Below are 20,089 nucleotides of genomic sequence, written 5' to 3' on the forward strand. Positions count from 1 at the left end.
CCCACAAGTACCATCATTTGTCTGTTTACCTGGAGGGTTTCCAATGCCTTTAATTGAATGCTTCATTCCATAAACACATTCCTGCTAACAGGAAGGCTCCAAGGCAGGTTTACTGATGATTTTGCTGGAGGTTATTACATATGTAACAACATAAAAGCAAGATATATCCAGCTAGAATGAGGGGGCTTGGGATTATAGTTTTAAAGAGTTTGAGTTGTGAGTCATACTTTTCCATTTTCAATTCAGTCTGTCAAGATAAAATGATTTCTACTCATCTGAAAGCTACACTAACTCAGAAACTACTCCACAAACTGTTTGGCTGCTGCAGGTTCAGGAGCTTCTCTGGGGGGCTGTGACCAACAGTCAACAGCAGCAGCCATTCACTTACCTAATTTTAATCTGTTGCTGCATGTGAGTCAGAACATTTTGACTCAAGGTATGGAATTACATGCTCAAAAGTATTTCAGCCCCTAAGCTCTCTCCTACATATTAAAAACCAGAATTCAGCTGTTGTTGACACTGCAGACGGCTGAAATCTCCAGACATCTATGTTAGTGACTGCTTGGCCTGGGCAGTGCCATGGATGTGGAGTACATAAGATTCCTGAGGGTTCCCAAACTAGGTAGCTCCCATCCAGGCAGTCTTTGAGGAGGAGCAGGTTAGCTCATGATTATGGTGGCAAGAGGGGGAAGACAACCTTTCCCAATAATTTGTCACTACAACACTTGCCTATATTGTAAGAAAACTTGGTATAGGTTTTCCCTTTCTGTTAAAGGAGGTCTGAACCCCAAAAATTCAGAGAACAGCAAGTGTTAATATTTTTTCTCCAACTTCCTTTATTGAAGCTGTTGTGTGTTGCATGAAAAACAAACAAATAAAAGATAATTTTTCATCAGGCCAGGGACTGGAACTCAAGCCTGACCTCTGACTAACATTTTTCAAATATTGCTACAATTCTTGTTCCTTTTCTCTACACTGTAAATAGGGATACAAACAGACCTAGCTTCAGCAGGAGTCTGTGGAGCTGTTTTTCTTTTAATTGCTATTGAATTTCATTATGGATGATCCATTGATAGCAGTCTAGCTTAAAATTTTGCCTCAGAATTACTGTATGTGCCTTTGACTCTTCTACTTAGCTGAAGAGGATTATAAATATATCATTTCCATTTGAGACCTTGCAGGTTGACTGACAATGACTGCTCTGCTGCAGTCTTCAGTGACTGACCAGTATTAGGATTGATGACTCCTTCATTTTCATTGCTTGTAAATTCCCCAGGGTAATGGGGAGCTTTCTCATTTTTTTCAGCAGGGGTGGGACCAAAGCCTCAAATTTAATGTAGCTTTTACAGTACTGCCAGAGAGATTGACTATCCTGCTGTTCCATCTGAGACATCCATATATATTGTTAAGAAATCTTTGCACATGGTAAATCAACAGAGACTTCATCCCTTACACCATAACATTGCTCTATGCAAGACTATGAAACAACAGCATGAAGCAGAACTTTAAATTCCCCCCAGACCAGCCTGGATCCTAAACTCTGGCTCTATGGCACGGATCAGAAGAAATCTAGACCATGATTAATCATAACAAACAATAAAGCTGTTTACAGACAATCAGCAAGCAACACTGCCTTTGTACAGTTAGCATTTTAGCTGTGTTGTTATATTTGGAAAAAAGCAAGCAGTTAGAAAATGGATTGGTTAATAATTTTTTATGGCTACCTGTGGTGTTAGTAGCATGTTTTGGTTAACAGCTCATGAATCCACAAAGAACTATTTAACTTGCATCCTCCAATAACTGTATTAAAACATATATATAAAATAATGGCACCTACATACCTGGCAGTACCATCCAATTGCTCTTTCCTTTTATAGAAGAGAGGAAGCATTACAAGAAAGCAAGGAAAAAGGAGTCATATAATAAATTCAGCAATTTTTTAAATATAAATTACTAATCTACTGCTAATAGATTATACATCTTTTGTTCTGTGACCATAACTGACAGCAGAATAAAAGCGATATTTTCAACTAGCCATAAAGCAAAGAAAGTGATATAGATTCCTGAAACCAATCTGTGCTGCTTAGATTGGCAATCCAGTCTTTGGTGAGAGGTGATCTCTTTTGCCCTCTCTCCCAGAGCCTTATTTGCAAAACACCTATTAAATTTCAGGTTATGTTCAAATCAGAGGAACCTACATACAGTGAACAAGCTTGAAGTCACAGTAATTAGTCTGGACTCTTCAGGAGTCTGAGAATTCTCCTCTAAAAAAAGCCTGAGGTCCAGAAACCCTCTAGAAATTACTCCATAATGGAAAAGGTGAGAATAGACAGATAGTGAGAAAGGTTAAAGAAAAGGAAAGACATGTACTGAACCTTAATTAAACACTTATGGTGGGTTTATTTTTAGAGATTTCCTCTTTGAAGTATATGAAATTGATCCTAAAGAAATATATTGCAAATAAAACAAAGAGTTAGTATTTGCAATTTGCACTTTGTGAAGGCAGGAGCCTGAAACTTTTTAGGTCAGTTTTGAGCAACAGCTGGAGCTGCAGTATTAGTGCAGTAGACACAACTTACATGTGGAGAGCTCTGTTTAAGGGCACTTTTTTTTCAGAATGTGGCCCAACAGCAAGTCTAGAATGAAAGCTTAAAACATTAACTTGGATAAGTAATTTCTATTATTAGCAACTGATAGTCTATTGCTAAAATCTCAGCTTTCACAGGGCCATATAGGTTTTTAAACAACATTTTAAAATTTAAGACCTGAGTGTGAGAAAGGTGCCTGTTTGACAGGTAAGAAAAACGAGAATCAGACAGACTCATGGCCATAAACACATGAGCATCCATTATATCTGAATGTCTTTATGTGTGGAATGCTTTCCAATAAACTCAGAAGTGGTGAATGAAATAAAACCACAACCTCAGAAGAGTTTCCTTTTCGTCAGAACAGTTTTCTGGGAAATATTTGTTACCTACAAAAGTCTCATTGATATGTGTAAAGTCTGTGTTTCCTGTCCTGACTGATACTTCACAGAAATGATGACGTAGAGGCGGACAATGCACTTACCTGAAAAATGGAAATGATACAATTGATTCATAAAACCTCCAGGTAGCAACTAAATCAATCCTGTTGGGGTTAGTAGCATAGTATCTCCAAGCAGCCTGAATTACAGGGGAGAGGAAATAATTAGTGTCAAGTAAAGCTATTCCCCAGGCTGATTGCAGCCAGACTTTCAAAGAACACAACAATGCACCTGAGTGACTATCTAGAATTTAATTACTAATCAGCCATACCAAATGAGTAGCACTATATGGTACAACTACTGACACTGGATTATGATCTAGGAGGGCTGTAAAGGAGACAGAACATGGAGAGAACCACCAATATCAACATGAAATTACATTAGACTAAACTGGTTTTATTCTCCTTTCTGAGAGAGAAAGAGCTTAAAGAGCTTCAAGTGCTGCTGGACTTGTGCAGTAATTCTGGAAGTGCTTAAGATAGTTTATTACCTAATGTATCATCAGAGGAAATTTTGCTGAGCGATTTTCTATTTCAACATTTAGCTCCAATCAAAATTCTCCAAAGAAAATTCTTTAAGCACATACCTAAAACCCACTGTAGCTAAGCAAACTACCTGCTAAGGGAAGATGCTTTGATTTAAAAGATGAATTCCATTCACAACTCATGACTGCAGATCCTTCTGTTTGCTAAAGAGTGTTTTTAATGAGAACAGTGTAATATGCCACTCAGTCTGTTTATCCTGAGGACTGGTTTGATCCTGGGCAGTCCTGAGCACCAACACTTTCATCTGATATCACAGAAACTTTCTCTATCCCTCTGTAAAAATGTTTCTATTTCCTTCACTGCCATCAGGATGCGCTCCATATCTAGTAAGAGTAAGTCCTGTCAAACTTCTCAGCACCAAGACTAGTGATTTGAAGCTTAATTTTCTGAATTAATAATAAAGGCTGTAACTGAAATCCAAGTGAGCTAAGGACTCTCTTCCCAATGAATTCTCAGATCATTCAGTGACATAACAGAAGATCCAGAGTGTGTTTTAGTTTTTTAAAACCATACATTCTATTTATTTGCCTTGATTGAAAGTCGCTGTCTATTGTGTTACTTCTATTGCTGTTTTCACGTCAATACCAACGTAATTTTGTTTGCACATAAAAGCACTCTCTCAAGGGAACTAACAAAACCTGTATTTTGGAAAGAATATGTTTTCAACAGCTTGTTTTCTGTGATTTTGTGGCACTGATGCAGAAGTTAGTTGGTTTCCAGAACCTAGCAGATGAGACCCTTTCTTTAAAGACGTTTTTCTGAAAGATATTCTGGAAGTTGAACAATTCCTCAAAAACTGCAAGGACCTCTGGATTATCTAGCTCGGTGTGAAAAAACTAACAAACACAGCTTCCCACATCCCGGAATGGGAAATGAGAATTTGGGCAGGGGAGAAGTGGTGGCCCTTTTTAACATGATTGAGCAGTCTTCATACACAACACTTTCTCAAGGAAAGCGTAAGTGGCTGCAAACCTGAATGAGTTCAGCTGCTGGCTTTCTTCTTTTCTCAAAATGTTTTTGACGATGTTGCTCCTGGACCTTCAGTGCCAGCCCTGAGCCCAAAATGCCCTGAAAACAGAGAGTGATACAAGATTTTAGAGAATTCTTAGAAAAAAATGGATTAATGATGAGAAGAAACAGGTCTGTGGGGGGAGATTGAGACAGCATGTCTTTTCCGCTGCTCCACTCATAAGACAGGAGATGTTCATGGTCTTCTCAAGGACCACAGACCATTTTAAGGTCCTTGACAGGCTTCTTCAATGTCTACTGCCTTTCCAAGCTGGAGGTGTCCATGTGGTGTATTACTTCACGCTCAGGGCAGAGTGAAACTGTGTTTGTGTGATACAAGAGCTCTGCTAAACCATACTCTGGATTTGGGTGTGCAGGACTTGCCATCCTCTGTGAAATTCTTTCCAGGTCCCGATGTAAAGGAAAAGTATCCTAAAATCTGGGCTTGGGACACTTTCTGCTGCTATTCAGCCCATCTCACTCAGATCTTGTCTCATTCTCACCTGAGGACTTTGCTGGCAAGGGAAATACAAGGCTGGGTAAGATGGGCCCAATTCTAATTATCAAAACAATAGGCTGTAAATCCTTCAAAAATATGTCTTGTGGGGCCTATGTCAATACCAGTAAACTAACATGTGCCAGGGTACAGTCTCATGAACTATCTTGTGATTTCCCAGACTGTTCACTTGCTGGATTAATTCTGTTTGTGTGCCAGCCAGCCCTGTCAGACAATGCCCACCCATGATTTGACGAGTACTGGGGGTGGTATATTACTCCCAATAAGCTCTATGCAAAGTTGGGAAGAAACAGGTTTAGTTTACTGATATAGACACCCTCAAGTCTCTGAATTAATTCTTAAAAGGGGATTTGGTTCTACAGAAAGTTCGCTTTATGGTTTTTTTTGCAAGTCCACAGCACTGGGCTGTGTCTAAGAAAGGAGGGGGAAGGTACTTACTGCAGGAAGAGCAAAGAAAGACACTCCAATGAGAGAGAAGGTAGCTGCAATCAGCCGTCCCTCCCATGTTTTGGGGGTCTTGTCGCCGTACCCAATCGTAGCCAGGGTGATCTGTGGGCAGAATGAACAGGACTCCCCATGAGAAAAAAAAGCCAACAGCTCTGCTTTAAATGTCACCACAAAACCTTCATAACTCACTTTGCTCTGTGGGTGCTCATGCACAGCTCCTTGAATAGGATCTTGATGATGGGCCAACCAATTTTCTTTAATGGTGTCACAGTCCCAAGGCATTGCACAGAGAATGCATTTAGTCCTGAAGCAGCTGCCTCTCTAGGATGCATTTGCTGCCAGGGAACTTCATGGGACATTGCCTGTACAGTGAATTTCCCGCCCACCATCAGTGCACAGTTAGGAATGGGACTTGCCAGTTAACAACTTACAGGCCTTTAACAATTAGTCAGGACGAGCTCTGTGTGAGCTCCTGGTCTTTTAAAAACAAAGACGACTTTGTGAAAACTTACTCCTTTCCTTCTCAGTTGTTAATTTCCAGTTGTGTACCTTTTCTCACCAGTGAGACTCTGTCTAAATGTCCTGGATATGAAAGGATATGAAAACATCCAGGTGTTCTATGCAACAGTACCTTTTGACTAATGATGGGGAGGTTGGGGAGGTGTGGGGAAATATCTTGCCATTTATGAGTGAACTACATTAAATAAAAAATAAGCTGCTGAATTTTAGTTACAGCATAACATAGGCTTCTCTGACTATCAGTAGCAAAGCAACATGAATGCTGGAATGACAGGAATATCTTGTGATCAAATAAGTTAGTGATGTAAACCAATAGTCCTCACTTCATCAGAAGAGAAAAGAACAGATGTATCAAAGGTCCCTCTTGTTCAGCATCCTACTACCTGATTTTTGTGGAATACATGTAAGACATGAGAATTGTTGAGTTAACCTTTCCAGAAATATTTTTCTACTTCCTGCATCTGAATCCAGAGACATCTTCAATCACTGGCTCCTTAAGAACCAAACTTCCATGAATGTCTGCCTCAACTGCCCAAACTTGTGGTGCTCTTTGCTTGTCCAACAGAACCATCCATTGGCAGCTCTGATTCTGCCATTTTCTGAGGGATGCAGCTCCCGCAGACAGGACACTGCTTTCATGAGAGCCAGGTCTTCCACAGGCATAGTGCAGTTGTACCTGAAGAGATACTCCTCTAAAAGAGAGGGTTCCCAGAAGCCAGGAGCACAGACTGATTTCTGAAGGAGGTTTAAGCACCTAAGAGCCTTTGTCTGACTCAAAATCAACCTGAAAATCAACAGGGATGTAAGTTCTGTTATTTGGTTGTAAGGTCACCCCTACTTTGGTAATTTTACACAGGTAACATGCCTTTTACCCAACTATAGCAGCCCTTGCACTATAGTCTCTAACATCAACATCTTATCTCTTCTTGGGTATGAAGTTTTTAAGAAGGGGATAAGGTATTTTTGGAGTCACTTACCAGCCCCCACCACAGTGCATCTGCATAGGTTTCAAACTCTTCTTTCATCTCCACTCCATTAGCATCTTTTTCAGGAACATCTTTTTCAACCAGATAAACAAGAAACGAGGACAAGATGAGCGTCAAGAACCCGATGTACCAAGCAGTGATGAGCTCCTGCAAAAGAAACAGATGGACATGAAGGGGCTGAAAACATCCTCAATACCCACAGTAGCAGAGTAAACATCAGGAGGAGAGAGAAGCACACAGGGTATCAGCAGAGCTGTCACTGCTGGCTTGGTCACAGACCCTGCCCAGCCCAGCTCAGCACTCAGTGGGAAATAATGCAGAGATTTACAAGAATTATCCCTTACATGGCATCTTCCTGGGGAACAGCTCGGAGCAATCTGCAGTTGTAGTTCCGTATAAAGCTGGGCTAAGGACGTAGCTGCACCCGTGACACAGCTGCTGCAGGCCTCTGTCCCTGACCTTGGCTCTTCACATCCCTTCTGCCCCTGGGCTTGGTCAGTCTTAGCCAGCAAATCACAGCTCTGCCCTCTCCCTCCCTCCAGAGAGCCACAGCTGCAGGATGTGGGTGGAAGTGGCAGCTCCACGAAACCCCTGAAGCTTGAGGAGTTTGAAATATTGGATAGTGTTAGGCCGTTTCCCATGAGAACAGTAAGGCTAATTGGATGTTCCCATGGACACAGCCTTGAGTTTTAAGGAGTACAAGGACAAAGCTGTTTGACTGTGTGCAGGTGTTACATTCCTAAGTGTTTTTGCAAGAATATGTTTATATTATGTGTGTGAGAAAGTAGAGGCGAGCGAGCTCAATAAAGGCTGCCTGCTACACTGAGCAGACTGACACCCCTTGTCTCATCACTCTGTTCGTTTGTGTGTGTGGGGTGTGTGTGTGTGTGTGTGTGTGTGTGTGTGTTCTTTTCTTCACGGACCGAAACCTATCGACAGATACTCCACGACAGCAGGATGCAGTTCCTTCTCTTTAGCCATATCAAAGTGGATTCCATCATGAATGAATGATGTTTTCAACATGAATTCATGCAATAAGAACAGACCTTGAAAAGCATCTGTGTGAAAACAAAACCTGAGCCTCCCTCTTTTAGGGAGAGTGACTGAAGTGGAGTATGTGTCTAATCCTACTGAGGTGGGAGATGAAGCTACCCAAGTTAAAATCCCAACAATGTCTGAAACAAAGAAGAAAAAAAACTGGTGAAGTTCTTCAAAAGTGGGTAAAAAAAATCAATATTCCACTTAATTTGATGAGAACTGTATTGGAAGAAAAAAAAATAAAGCATTCAAGCTGAGAACTTCAAAATTGAATCTTGAGATAAGTGAACTTTCTCAGCTAATTTCTGGTGTGCAATCATAGAAGAAAACTGTTAGCAAAATTGTTTCTTCATTGTCTCCAATAAAGCAAAGTTCTTAAACCCCTTCTTATCTCTCTGAGCCAGCTGAGATCCAAGGGGTGGTGGTGGGCAACCAAACAAGCAGCATGTGAATGAAATTCCACAAAATGAAGCCTTAAACAATTCCTAAACAATGTCTTTGCTACAAACTTCTTCCATGATCTGTTTACCAGGAAACATTTTTGACTCTGTTTATGTGCCACCTGCCTTGTAGCAAGTTTATACAGGGAAGAAACAGAAGCTGGTAAGCAATGAAGCAGGGTGGGTATCCCCATCAGCCACCATGCAGAAGCAAAGTCTAATTATGCTGTACCAGCTGGCATTTTAATTTTCAAACCCCTCTAAAATGTCAGGAATGTCACTCATGGATAAGAAATAGCAGTACGTAGCACAGAGTCTATGTAATTTTTTTACACCCTTTGCAGATGAGAAATCTTATCTAGAGGATTATTATGCAGATAGTTTTTAACTTGTAATAATGTTTTGTGAAAATGCAAGAACACAAGTATCTGTCTGGTGCGAGACAGGGTGTGTCTGACTACAGCATCAAGTTAGACCAAAGAAAGATGATTTTAGAAATTTTCCCTGTCTCAGTTCACACTGTGTGCATTTCTGTATTGTCTGACCCATGCTTACACAGAAAAATTTTACCAGTAGCTCGCTCTGAAACCACATTTCTGCTAATCAGCCTCTTGCCATCCCTTTGGAGTCCTGCTCCATCTGTTGATCAGACAAGTCTGAGAAGCCACTACAAACACGTTGCAGCTTCGCAGGCATTTCTGTCAAAAATTTCAGCATCTTTCACCATTAAAGGGTTGTCCCCTCATTCAGTGTAAAGGCAAAATTCCTGTTGTAATGTGTGGGAATGAACATACTCTCCCTTCCCAGCACCACTATTGAGTGGAGAAGGGTAAAACAAGGGTCAGAAATGGTTCAGAGAAAGGAAGAGGGAATAAAACTTAAAGAACAAAACTATTTTTGGAACTACTAAACATAATCCCAAGGCATTGCTGTACCTGTGTATCCCTTCTCTTTTCCCTCAATCTTTCTCCCCAAGCCCCACCTGAGCCCTGCAAGCTCCTCACTTACTTTGCTATGTGCACAAATAGCTGATCCTAAAAGTTTCCAGGTGCCGCCCCGCCTGTCCATTCGGAGCATCCGTAGGATCTGAAGGAAGCGGAGGCTTCTGAGAGACGTGGCCAGAACATTGCCCTGGTTCCCAACAGCAACCACTGGCACTGAAGCAATCAGCACAAAGATATCTGCAAGGTGAAAAGAACAAAGCCTGCCAACGAGAGTGGCCCTATCACCTGCTTCTTAATCCCATCCTGTTGTGCTGAAAATTTCCCATGGCAAATTTTGAAGCTGCCTGGAAATGCCTGCTCTTTCCAATTAAACAGATATCTGCACCTGCCACACAGGCAGCATCACAAACAAAACCTACCGGAGAGCCTCGCCATCTGTTTGCAGATTGATGCACTGGACTTGAGACTCTGTCTGAGCCTGCTTAGGGATGCACAGAAACAGCGTCCTAAGGCTGACAGAAAAATAGACTTTTATTCATCTGCACCACAGGAACACCACAGTGAACAGGTCAGCAGACGAGAAATTCAGTTTTGATGGTACATCTAGTATTTGATTCTTTTGGCTGAGTTTTCCCATTAAAATCTCCAAGCCAGTGCAATATTTTTTTTGTTAAGTGCTCACAGGACCAGTCTGCTGATCAACTGAAGAGGTTTGAAATGCAAAATCACATCACTTCTTGTTTTTTTCTCTTTTCCTTGTTTCCCTCTTGCTTTTTGGTCCTATACACATACAAGAAGAAAGTGGTACCAAACAGCTTCAAACATGCTCTGGGCATGTATAAATAATAATATATAATTTAGAATAACATAAAATTTATAATAATATAAATTGTCTTTGTATTCTATTTCCAGCCAAAAAGAGGGAATTTCAGATTTATTCACTTCCAATCATTCTCAAAACAAATTTGCAGCAGTGATAAATGAGAGATGATATTAATAAGTCCAAAATATTTTCTGTTCTTTACCCAGATATCAATGAAGATCCATTCTCAGAAGTGAGATGGCAATTTTACCAAGAAAGCATGAGACAGGGTCAATCCCATTTGCTCACACCACACTCTGCTGACTTCACAAACCTATTAGAAGTATAAGATGTATCTATACAACAGTAGAACATAAAGGAGCACTACCAAATTGAGGATAGCATAGATGCACAAACAAAATTTGTTACAATTTTGTCTACAATTTAGACCCAAGAGGTGAACAAAAGGAGGGCGAGGGAAGAGAGGTGTGTATTCATGTGGCACCACAGCTCCCCAGAGTGCTGTGTGCTGTACAAATGAATGAATGGGGACGTGCAAGACAGGTGCTTGGGAGTGAGCCCCTAAATACTGGCTGGTTGGTCTGTGGTTATGATGAGGAGTTGCAGGAGGGGATTCAAACATGAATAATGAGTAGTTTTATGGATAGTAATAGGCAGTGCCTTCCAAGCCTGAAAGACTTGGAAGATCACAAAGATACTTGTTTGCAAATGCAGACTGACAATACAATGGTAAAACACAACACAAACACGAATGAGGGCTGAGGAAGATGGGATGGGGTTGGGATCTGAAGTCATTTGAAACTGAAGGCAGAGAGAGTCTTTTTGGGGATGAGTTTAAGAAAAATGCAGTGGGACTCAGGACAAGGACAATGTGTTTGAAGAGTAGAACGATTCATTTTTTTTCTCACTGACTAGATACCCAAGTGTCTCTCAAATTAATTATTGCTGGCTACTTCAAAAAACTACTCCAAGCAGGACACAGGTCCTAGCATAAAGGGCAGACCTGATTTCAGTGCTCTTTGCACTGCCATTCACCAGTTCTTCGACATTCCCCAAAATGGCTTAGAAGAAAAAGGACAATAACAGAGAAAATAGTAGTAGAGAGCTTGTGCCTACCCAGCATGCACAAAGGCTTCCTGGCAAATTTGAGTCTCCCCCTCCATCCTTTGTAGCGACAGCAACAGCCAGCAGCCCAGATTCTTAAGGCAAACTCTGCTCCAAAGATGAAAATGGCAAAAGTTTCCTGTATCAAGACACAAACTACATTGTTAGTCTTATAACAAGTTTTGCAGTAATTCTGGACAGAAGGTCCCGAAGGAAATAGCTGAAGGAAATGATGCACAAGTGTTAGGATATGTGCGAGAGAGAGAGGAAAAGAAGTGGAGGAAGAATACAGGTTGATGAAAGAGGCAAGGCAAAGTGGGAAATGCCTTTCCAGCCTTCTAAATAGCCTGCAGGAGGAATTTGCCCCTGCTGTTGGGTAAATGTGAAGTGCTCACCCTGCCTTAATGTAAGGGCAATTACTTCACAGAAAGACCTCATTCCACACAAAAGGGGGAGATATATGTGAGTGGTGACTGCAAAGTCCTCAGTGCACTCTATACCCATAACCCAGGATTACCCACCAGCAGCTCATTCATGCAGCCATATCTATAGAGACAGGACAGGACACAGTATATTCATAGGGTCATAAATTTAAGGCAATGATAAAGACATATATAGGACAAATTTAAGGCATGTATTGTTCCCCTAAATTTTTGGTGGACAAAAAAATGGGATTTTCCACCTTGCTCAATAACCTTTCTAAGTATGGGGAGGGAATGGGGAGGAGAGGGCTTCTCTGAGGTGCTCAGCAGAGATGGGCCAAGGGCAGCCTGGGCACGTGGTTACTCTTCCTCTCTGTGAAGAGCTGGCAAGGAGGAAGGGGGCACATTTCCTCATGCTCAAACCCACAGCTCCTGGATGCTTCTGAAAAACGCTGAGAGCCACATACAAACAAGCACAGGAGGAAGAAAAATAACCTCAGGCTTTTTCAAAGGTGAAAGATGGGCTATAAGCAGGGTAACAGAGACCAAAAGCAAGTTTCACATTCCCTAAGGGATGAGGGTGTTTTCATATAGGCACTTTTTGAGAAGGAACATGCAAGGGGAATTCACTTTTCATTCCTTCTGGCATTTTGCTGTTGCTCAGATATACGTGCCTCTGGGGGTACAAGGGGAAAGACAAATTGAGACCCCGAAATTAATTTTGCTGGGGATACTTTAGACAAGGACTGGTTAAGCGAGATGTCGTGCTCTCTATTTCATGACAGCTATGGGAGAAAAGGAAGTTCACTGTTAAGGTCATTTTCATAAAACTTTGAGTATGACATGTTTATACTTAGTGTGGGGGGGTGTTCTCTATTTTTTAACTCTTCTGCCAAATGGGAGGCCTACAAAATAAAGTCTTGAGCATGAACTTCAACATTCATAGAACCAGAGTTCTGGAATACACAGAGAAAGGAATGTATTTGCTGCAAATACATTTTGTCTCAGAGGCACTGCCTGCAACAATTTCAGTTATGCTGTTGTTGGGCACAAGCATGAGTCTGATTCTGATGACCTCCCTTGAAAGAAATACTGGGATTAGTAGACTACTACAGAGAGAATCAAAATATTTGAAAGATCCGCCCAAAAAATAGTTTTCAAATGTGCTTAGGCCTGGCATGGTTAATAGGAAATTTACTGATAATTTGATGGAAGGACTGTCAGGCAAATGCTCAAAAGCCTCAGGCTGGTATTTTTCCTCTCATTTTCTTTTTACTCAGGAACCTCACTTTCTTATTAATCAGTTGTTGTTGACGATGGACTGGGAACTCTTCAGCAGGTAAGTGTATAGTCACTGCTCCAGGACCAATGGCAGAAACCTTATGACATGCAGAGCTGGGAGTAAGTTTCCATCCCTGCTGATGGGGCTGATTTCAATTCAAGGGCGTTACTGGAGTGAAGCACCAGCCACAGTCTACTTACCAGCAAGAGAAGCCAGTCTCCAGAAACAGTTTCATACTCCTTGAAAGTTGTCAGGACAGCTAAAATCAAACACCCCAAGACAATCAGAAACCTGGAATGAAATAAAAGAAAAAAACACAGCATTGTTACCCCTCTCTGTATTTGAATTGGAGATATTGCCTATAAAATCCATCAGGGGATGACCCCTTCCTATTTGTGAGCAGAGAGGAGGGCTGTCATGGTTTGAGAGCCCCAAAATCCAAATCCCTAGTTCTAGCCCCCCTCCCGCATTTCAACCCAGTGTGAGATGGGTTTTCCAGACACCACACAAGACTCAAAATGGGGGGAAGGGATTATATATTACAATGACTGTACAAAATAAATACTACAATACATTATATACAATCTTAACTATCTCTACCATGACATAAAAGTATTTACAATGGATCAAATCTCTTCTCCCCTCCAAATAAAAGTCCAGGAGGGAAGAAGGAAAAGATCCTTTCCACTCTCAGAGCAGCATTGTCTCTAGGGCAGCAGGCTATCTCTTTTGTTCCATGCAGCAGCTGTAGCTGGATCTCTGCCAGCACACATGAGGGGGTATCCAAGCCCCTCGGCCCATCATCTCCAAGTGAGGGTCTTCTCTTCCGTAGGCTGTGTTCACCCGGACAAGGGTCACTTCACCACAGTGATATCAATGAAGTACAGAGGTCTTTGTGACGGTTTGTATCTTCAGGGGATTCAAGCCCCCTTTGCAGAGCTCCGTGCTCTGTTTCAAGGCAGCGGGGGGGGGGGGGCTGGGGCAAGGTCACCCCCTCCACATTCCTTCTCGGAGCTTTTCAGCTCTTCTCTCTCGTGCTGCAGCACTCCAGAACTCTTCTCAAGTAAGAGTCCCTCCTCCTCCTCTCTCTAGGAGGGGTCTCAGAGGGGTTTGGGGTCTTTTGGTTCAGTTCTTACCCCAAAACTCTGTCTCTATCCGTGGAGTTTAGTCCTGCTCTCTCTCTGCTGCTGGCTTTCTCTCTCAGACAACTCTGTGTCTTCCTGCTCAGCTGCATGTTCGTTTACTGCTTCTTCAGTTCTTATCTGTTGTCTCTCTGCCACCATTTCTCCGTCCACTGCTGCTCTGCCACCGCTCCGTCTGCCCACTCACAGTGGAGAAAACTTCTTCAGCTTTCAGCTACAGACACTTAGCCCAGTCTTACACTGTTCCAAGTCCCTGTAGCCCCCCCAGCCAGGGGCTGGGGGGGCCAAGCCCCCAACGGGGCTCCTGCCCCTTCTCCTCGTGGCTCTACAACATGGCTACTTCTTCTACAACTACTACAACTACTTTCTCTTCCGGTCCTCTTGTGATATGTTTATATTTTGCAAAAGTGCTCATTGGCTCAAACTTTAAGGGTCACCACCCCCTGGGAATTTACCATTTTATAGCTTCAGGGGGAAAACTGTTTCCCCCCACCACATGGGCTTTCATGAAGATCAAGGATTCTCAGCCAGGATGGAGCAGGGGAAACTGGCAGTGATGGCAAGATCCTAAATCAGAATATTCCTGGAACAGACATGCATTAATTAACTCATTTGCATTCTTCGAGAACAAAATGGGTGATACTGCATTTTTTGAATGAATTGTATGATATGGCAGAGGAGTATATTGCTCAGGATGTCTGTTCCAAGCTGACGTGCTGTGTGCTTCCCAGAATGGCACTGCAGTTACAGTGGAATGAATCTACTTGGCACTTCCTGAGACCTGGGAAACAGTAAACGCTTCTTTACAATGCAGCACCAGGACAAACCCTCCCTTGAAAACTGCACTGCATTTCTTTTGTTTTTTTTTTCTTTTTCTTTTTGCACTCATTTCTATGCAGATGAAAAGACGAAAAGGTTTGAAAGAGAATAGGAGAGGGTAAATTTCTGCTCTCCAGTAAACACAATGCATGATAAATCAGTCTGTCTGTGAGGCTCCAGAATGCAGAGATTTGACTGAAAATTTAACTCCCACTGCTGGTAAAGCCAATTCAGCCTTGTTGATCTGCTATTCCCAGGGTCAAGCTATTCAAAATCCTTTATATACAAAGAGGTAAAAAAAAAATCAAGGGAGTCTCATAAGTGATTACTGTGAAGCAGAGTGGGCAAAGCTCATATTCTGGTACTTTGTGTACCCAGATCATGGGCATTTTAATGTGCTTCCAAAATCTGATCCACAGGAACAGAGGGGCAGGTGGCCATAGAAATACTTTGAGTTTAGTAAATAAATTGGAAGTATGTCTCCATAAAAGCTCTGGATCCCCTGCTTTCATAGCTAGGGTACATCAAAGAAATGATAGGCATAAGGTACTGAAATCATCCAGGGGAAAAAACTTGTAAGGAATCAAGCTGTGTTTAGTCTGTACTACCTATTTTGAATTTCAATCTGATACCTGTAGTGTGATTTCATTTCTTGCTGAGTAAAACTCCACTTTGTTTCACTGGGTGAAATGAGCAGAGCACAGCCTGCAGTGTGGAGGCAGCGTGCGAGGGCTCAGCTCAGAGACACGTGTCCTCTAACCTGCCTCAGGTTTTCATTTCCTTCATGTATGAAAAAACCTAGGGCTAGAGAACTGTGTTCTGAGAATTTGCAACTTCTTTGCAGGTGGAGTAAATGACAGAGTTGAGCTCCAGATAAGTCCTGCTGCCTTTTGGGGGGGAATTTCCATCCACTAGCAACCTCCATGCAAGGAAAAGACAACAGTGAAACACTTCACAGCAAACCCTGAAGGATTACTTTGCTGTGGCTTTCCTAAAATTAGCTGTTCAGACTAAAGTTTCTTATGCCAGGAAAATTTCAGATCAGCCATTCTGAGCAAGTTTAGAACAGAAATAAATGTGTTTTCTCATGCTAAATAATTTTTAATTTCTTTGACAAGTTTTGCCTTTTTCCACTCACCAGACACGCTCCGGAGCATGAGTTATGTAGTTGGTAGAAAACAGCTGTGGGGTCCAGAATGTGTCTTTTTTCATCTACCTATAACCACACTCCCACTGCTCAAGATATTTGGCCTTCACTTAGCAATTCTGTGATGCTCCTGTTATGTCCTCAAGCTTGATTTGTCACACCATACGTTGTTGTCCCCACTTTGAAGTTATGAAACCAGTGGCTCTCTGGCTTGTCAAGACTCCTAATCCAGCTATTCTGCAACTCCATGAGCAAACTAGTGAAACCTCAACCAAGACAACAATTCCTTTGATTATCTATAAAGTCTTGATCTGCCACATTACAGTCATTACAGTGGTACCATCACTAACACTTCACTTAAAGCCTTGAGCAGCTGCCTCTTGGTACTTTCCATTACAGACATTTCTTTATATCATGTGAAAATTCAGTCACCCATCAGCTCACAGCATCATTTAAATGATTTAATGAAACATGAAACACACTGAAAACAGTCCAAGGAAATTACATCATTGCATTACATCATTAGCTACTTAAACTAAAGGCGTGAATTTCCCATATCATCCAACAGAACGCCACTGTCAATTAAAGATGTACAGATTTTTGCCCAAGAGGAAGACAGAAGATGTTAGTAGTGAAATCGTCATCTTTTGCCTAAAAATGCCGGCGGTTTTACCACTAGAGGGTACCGGTGCTCCATAGAGCAAGGGGATAAGCTCGCTCTTGTTTTCCTTCCCCGTGAAACAGGCTCAGGGCAGGTGATGTTCAGGTGATCGCACCCATGTATTTGATATACAAGAAAAGGAGTCTCACGGCGGTGAAAGAGCTTTTTCTTGCTCGCTAAAAATCCTAAGTGTTGATATTAATGGACAAGGGGTGCTGTTTGTTTGATTGCTACCTGTGGCACAGCTCATGCTGCAAGATCCAGTGCACCAAGTGAGAGCCCACCCATGAAAACAACAGATCATGCAGGACAAAAGCTCAGTAAAAACCGGGTGAGAGAGTGATAGGAGATCACAATTGACAATGAATAATTTTAAGGTCAAATCTGAGCAGGGAGTGTAGTCTGAAACCCTTGTTGCAGGAAGTGCATGAATGCACCTCAGAGAAGCAATTGCTGAATTTGCAGTCCCCAAAACCACACAGACCACAGAGCCAGGCTCCTGCCCCTTCCTGCAGTAATCCGGGGTGTGAAGGGATGAAAAGCCTGTGTTTGTATACAGAGCTGCAATCCATCTTGGAAGGGTCAGCTGTTCTCCTGCTGCACCATTTCCAAAGGATAAACACCAACTGCAAACACCCACAAGTTAATCAACTCACATCTCAGAAATCCTTCCTGAGTGTTTGCAATTGCAACTGCGGTTCAGAGCACTCTGTGAATTTTATTTTGCATTGATGCTATGCAGCCCAGCCTCTAATGTTTTGGATCTTGGTGTTTGTGAAGCCTGCAAGTCTTGTGTCCTCTTTCTCTGGAAGATGTTACACAGATGTCATCTTTTCTTCATAGTCTCCCTTGCTCAGCAAAGATGATAACAAGGTACATCTTCCCCTTACTGCTTCTGCCCATACTGTGGGATTCATGGGACATAGGCACCAAGGGTTAGAAGAAAGAAATAGGGTAAAAATCAAAGTTTGAAATGAAAATTGAGTCCTATTAAGCCGAAGCTTACTGTTAAACAGTGTTTCAGCAGGTGGCAGTCCAGACTTCAAGACTGTAAATCACATATACCAAATAAGTACCTGAATGTGGTTCTTCAGCTTTTTAAAATTATCCTTGCTTTTATTTTACATAATTTTTCACAACATATTGCATTGTCCCTGTTTGCAGCATTATGCCTAAAATCTGATTACTTTGTTGTATGCATAAGTTGCAGATCACCAAATGGCAGTGCTCTTTTGTCACTGTCACACTAATATGTTTTTCTAGCAAATATTCTTAGTTTTAAAAATCATGTATTTAATACTCATGTTCTCTAATTATGATGTTTTGGTGTATTAAAAACAGCATTCCAAAACCAATATATAATTTTCCAGAAGAGAAGAAGTAATTTATGACTATGCATGATCATGGATCTAATGTTTCTTGGATGAGCTTCACAGACTGTTTTGTTTGGTAAATTTTTACTGATTTTAATATTTCCCATTTTTTGAGATTTTCTTCTCTATCAGCTTTCATTTGAAGCCAACAGAATGTAGCTGAAAACCTTTGTATTTTTTATATACAGGTGCTTATCATGTTTTCTTTTCACCATCCCTTTCTTCAAAATTGTAGGGGCAGATCACATTGTAATTTGCCTGTAATCTATTCCAAACCATAGCAGTGCTTTTGAAGTTGTTATGAGGACTACATACATCATAGGCAGGCCAAATATTTGCATGTGGCATCATTTTGGCAAATTTTTGGGCTGTGTGACAAAATCTTAAATCTCAACAAGACTTAGCTGACAGTAATGTGTGCTTCTAGTGTTCAACTCCTGCTGCCTCAAAGTAGAGAGCTCAAGCTTGTCAGAAGTATCTACAGAGACCATTTCTCCTCTGTAAATGTAGGGACAGACTCTGGTGACCAGTTCCTATGGGGATGTTTCCTGTGTAAGTTAGATGAATGCCACTTCTTATGTTCAGCCCTGGTTTGGATATAATTACAAGCACCACCTTTTAATAATGTTCATGTATTTCAACTACTAAAAGAATTTGCCTTCTGGCCACAGCAGCCCACTTCTTACATGACCAGGTTTTTCTGAATTCCCTTGCTGTAAATTCAGGTATCACATCTACATGTGGTCAAGGATCCTGGTTATAAAATAATAATCCAAGGTCTGGGCAGGAAAGCCTCTTGAACAGTTATAAGTAAGAAATCCCCTGCAGTGTGACAGTGCAGACTTCTGCTTGCTCTCACTTCTTCAATACCATTTCTTGCAAGCCATTGGGATTTCTTCTGCCTCCAAATGTTCATATGGATCTTAGATTTTTCTGCTTTGCTTCATTTCAAACTTTCATATCTTCCCTTAAAGCTTGTGCTCTGGTTTCATTATGTTCTGCCACCTGGTAAATGCTAATGGAATTCTCTAAGATTGTGATATATAAGAAAAATCTGGCAATGTTTTGCTAAATTTTTGGTTTAGGGTACTCAAAGCAATATGGTTCTAAACCATGATTCCCACACACTTTCCCAAATTTCATATTGGAACAATCTTATTTTCTTCAACTATTGGCTTTTACCCATAAGGATTAAAAATGCCTCTTTTCTCACAGTTTTTTCAGTTGCTCTATATTCCTACCCACCATCTTTTTCTCTTCATCCAAACTTCATTTTTCACAGAACATCTGCAGTATCTTGCACTGATCGTTTTATGGTTGCTAATGAGAGGCTTGAGCTGGGATTTTTAACACTAAAAAAAAAAAATGTCATTACCAAATATTTGAGAACAGCTCTTCAGAGAGAAGGGAATGCATGCCTGATTTCCACAGACTTGGGAATATTCACTGTTTAATATTCAGATTCTTGAATCTCTGCTCTTCCAAGCAATAGGACAGAGATCAGTACTGAGATAAGGTGATGTGGAAAAATCCAAACACTTTGTGAGGCTACAAAAGTGCAGGGTGTGCAGGGAAAAGCATCAAGACACTTAGTGGAGGTCCTGGAGAAGGGAAAAAGCAGCAAGTCCTACAGGTAGGGATGTTCAAAGGTTCCTCTTTCTCTGGATTCACAGATTCCACTGAGTAGATATGGTTCCATGCAGGACTCCCTGTTTCTATGCCATCATACAGCAAGGACAGGGTAGAAATGCCACACTCAGTAAGATGAATTACACTCCTGCTCTGCTGCAGTGGCAGAGGCAGAGCAAGGTCCTCCACAAGATGCAGAAGAAAACTCTAAGAAGAAA

The 20,089-nt window shown here is 41.5% G+C and overlaps 1 protein-coding gene across 3 annotated transcripts in view; it reads right to left on the reverse strand.

Moving 5' to 3' along the window:
- Positions 1 to 20,089, reverse strand: part of KCNQ3 (potassium voltage-gated channel subfamily Q member 3) — a 200,309-nt gene that overhangs the window by 23,961 nt on the left and 156,259 nt on the right. For 2 of the 3 annotated variants that reach the window (XM_051778440.1, XM_051778439.1), the window contains exons 2-9: positions 13,301 to 13,391; positions 11,409 to 11,535; positions 9,534 to 9,706; positions 7,039 to 7,194; positions 5,534 to 5,644; positions 4,543 to 4,638; positions 3,070 to 3,164; positions 1,842 to 1,868 (exon numbers count right to left, since the gene is read on the reverse strand). In XM_051778440.1, coding sequence (XP_051634400.1) covers positions 1,842 to 1,868; positions 3,070 to 3,164; positions 4,543 to 4,638; positions 5,534 to 5,644; positions 7,039 to 7,194; positions 9,534 to 9,706; positions 11,409 to 11,535; positions 13,301 to 13,391 — 876 coding nt within the window. The remainder of the gene's footprint in view (positions 1 to 1,841; positions 1,869 to 3,069; positions 3,165 to 4,542; positions 4,639 to 5,533; positions 5,645 to 7,038; positions 7,195 to 9,533; positions 9,707 to 11,408; positions 11,536 to 13,300; positions 13,392 to 20,089) is intronic. The other variant, XM_051778442.1, reaches the window with a different exon arrangement.

This window comes from Manacus candei, unplaced genomic scaffold, assembly GCF_025592945.1.
Source record: "Manacus candei isolate 608988 ecotype Guabito, Panama unplaced genomic scaffold, ASM2559294v1 h1tg000013l, whole genome shotgun sequence".
NCBI lineage: Eukaryota > Metazoa > Chordata > Aves > Passeriformes > Pipridae > Manacus > Manacus candei.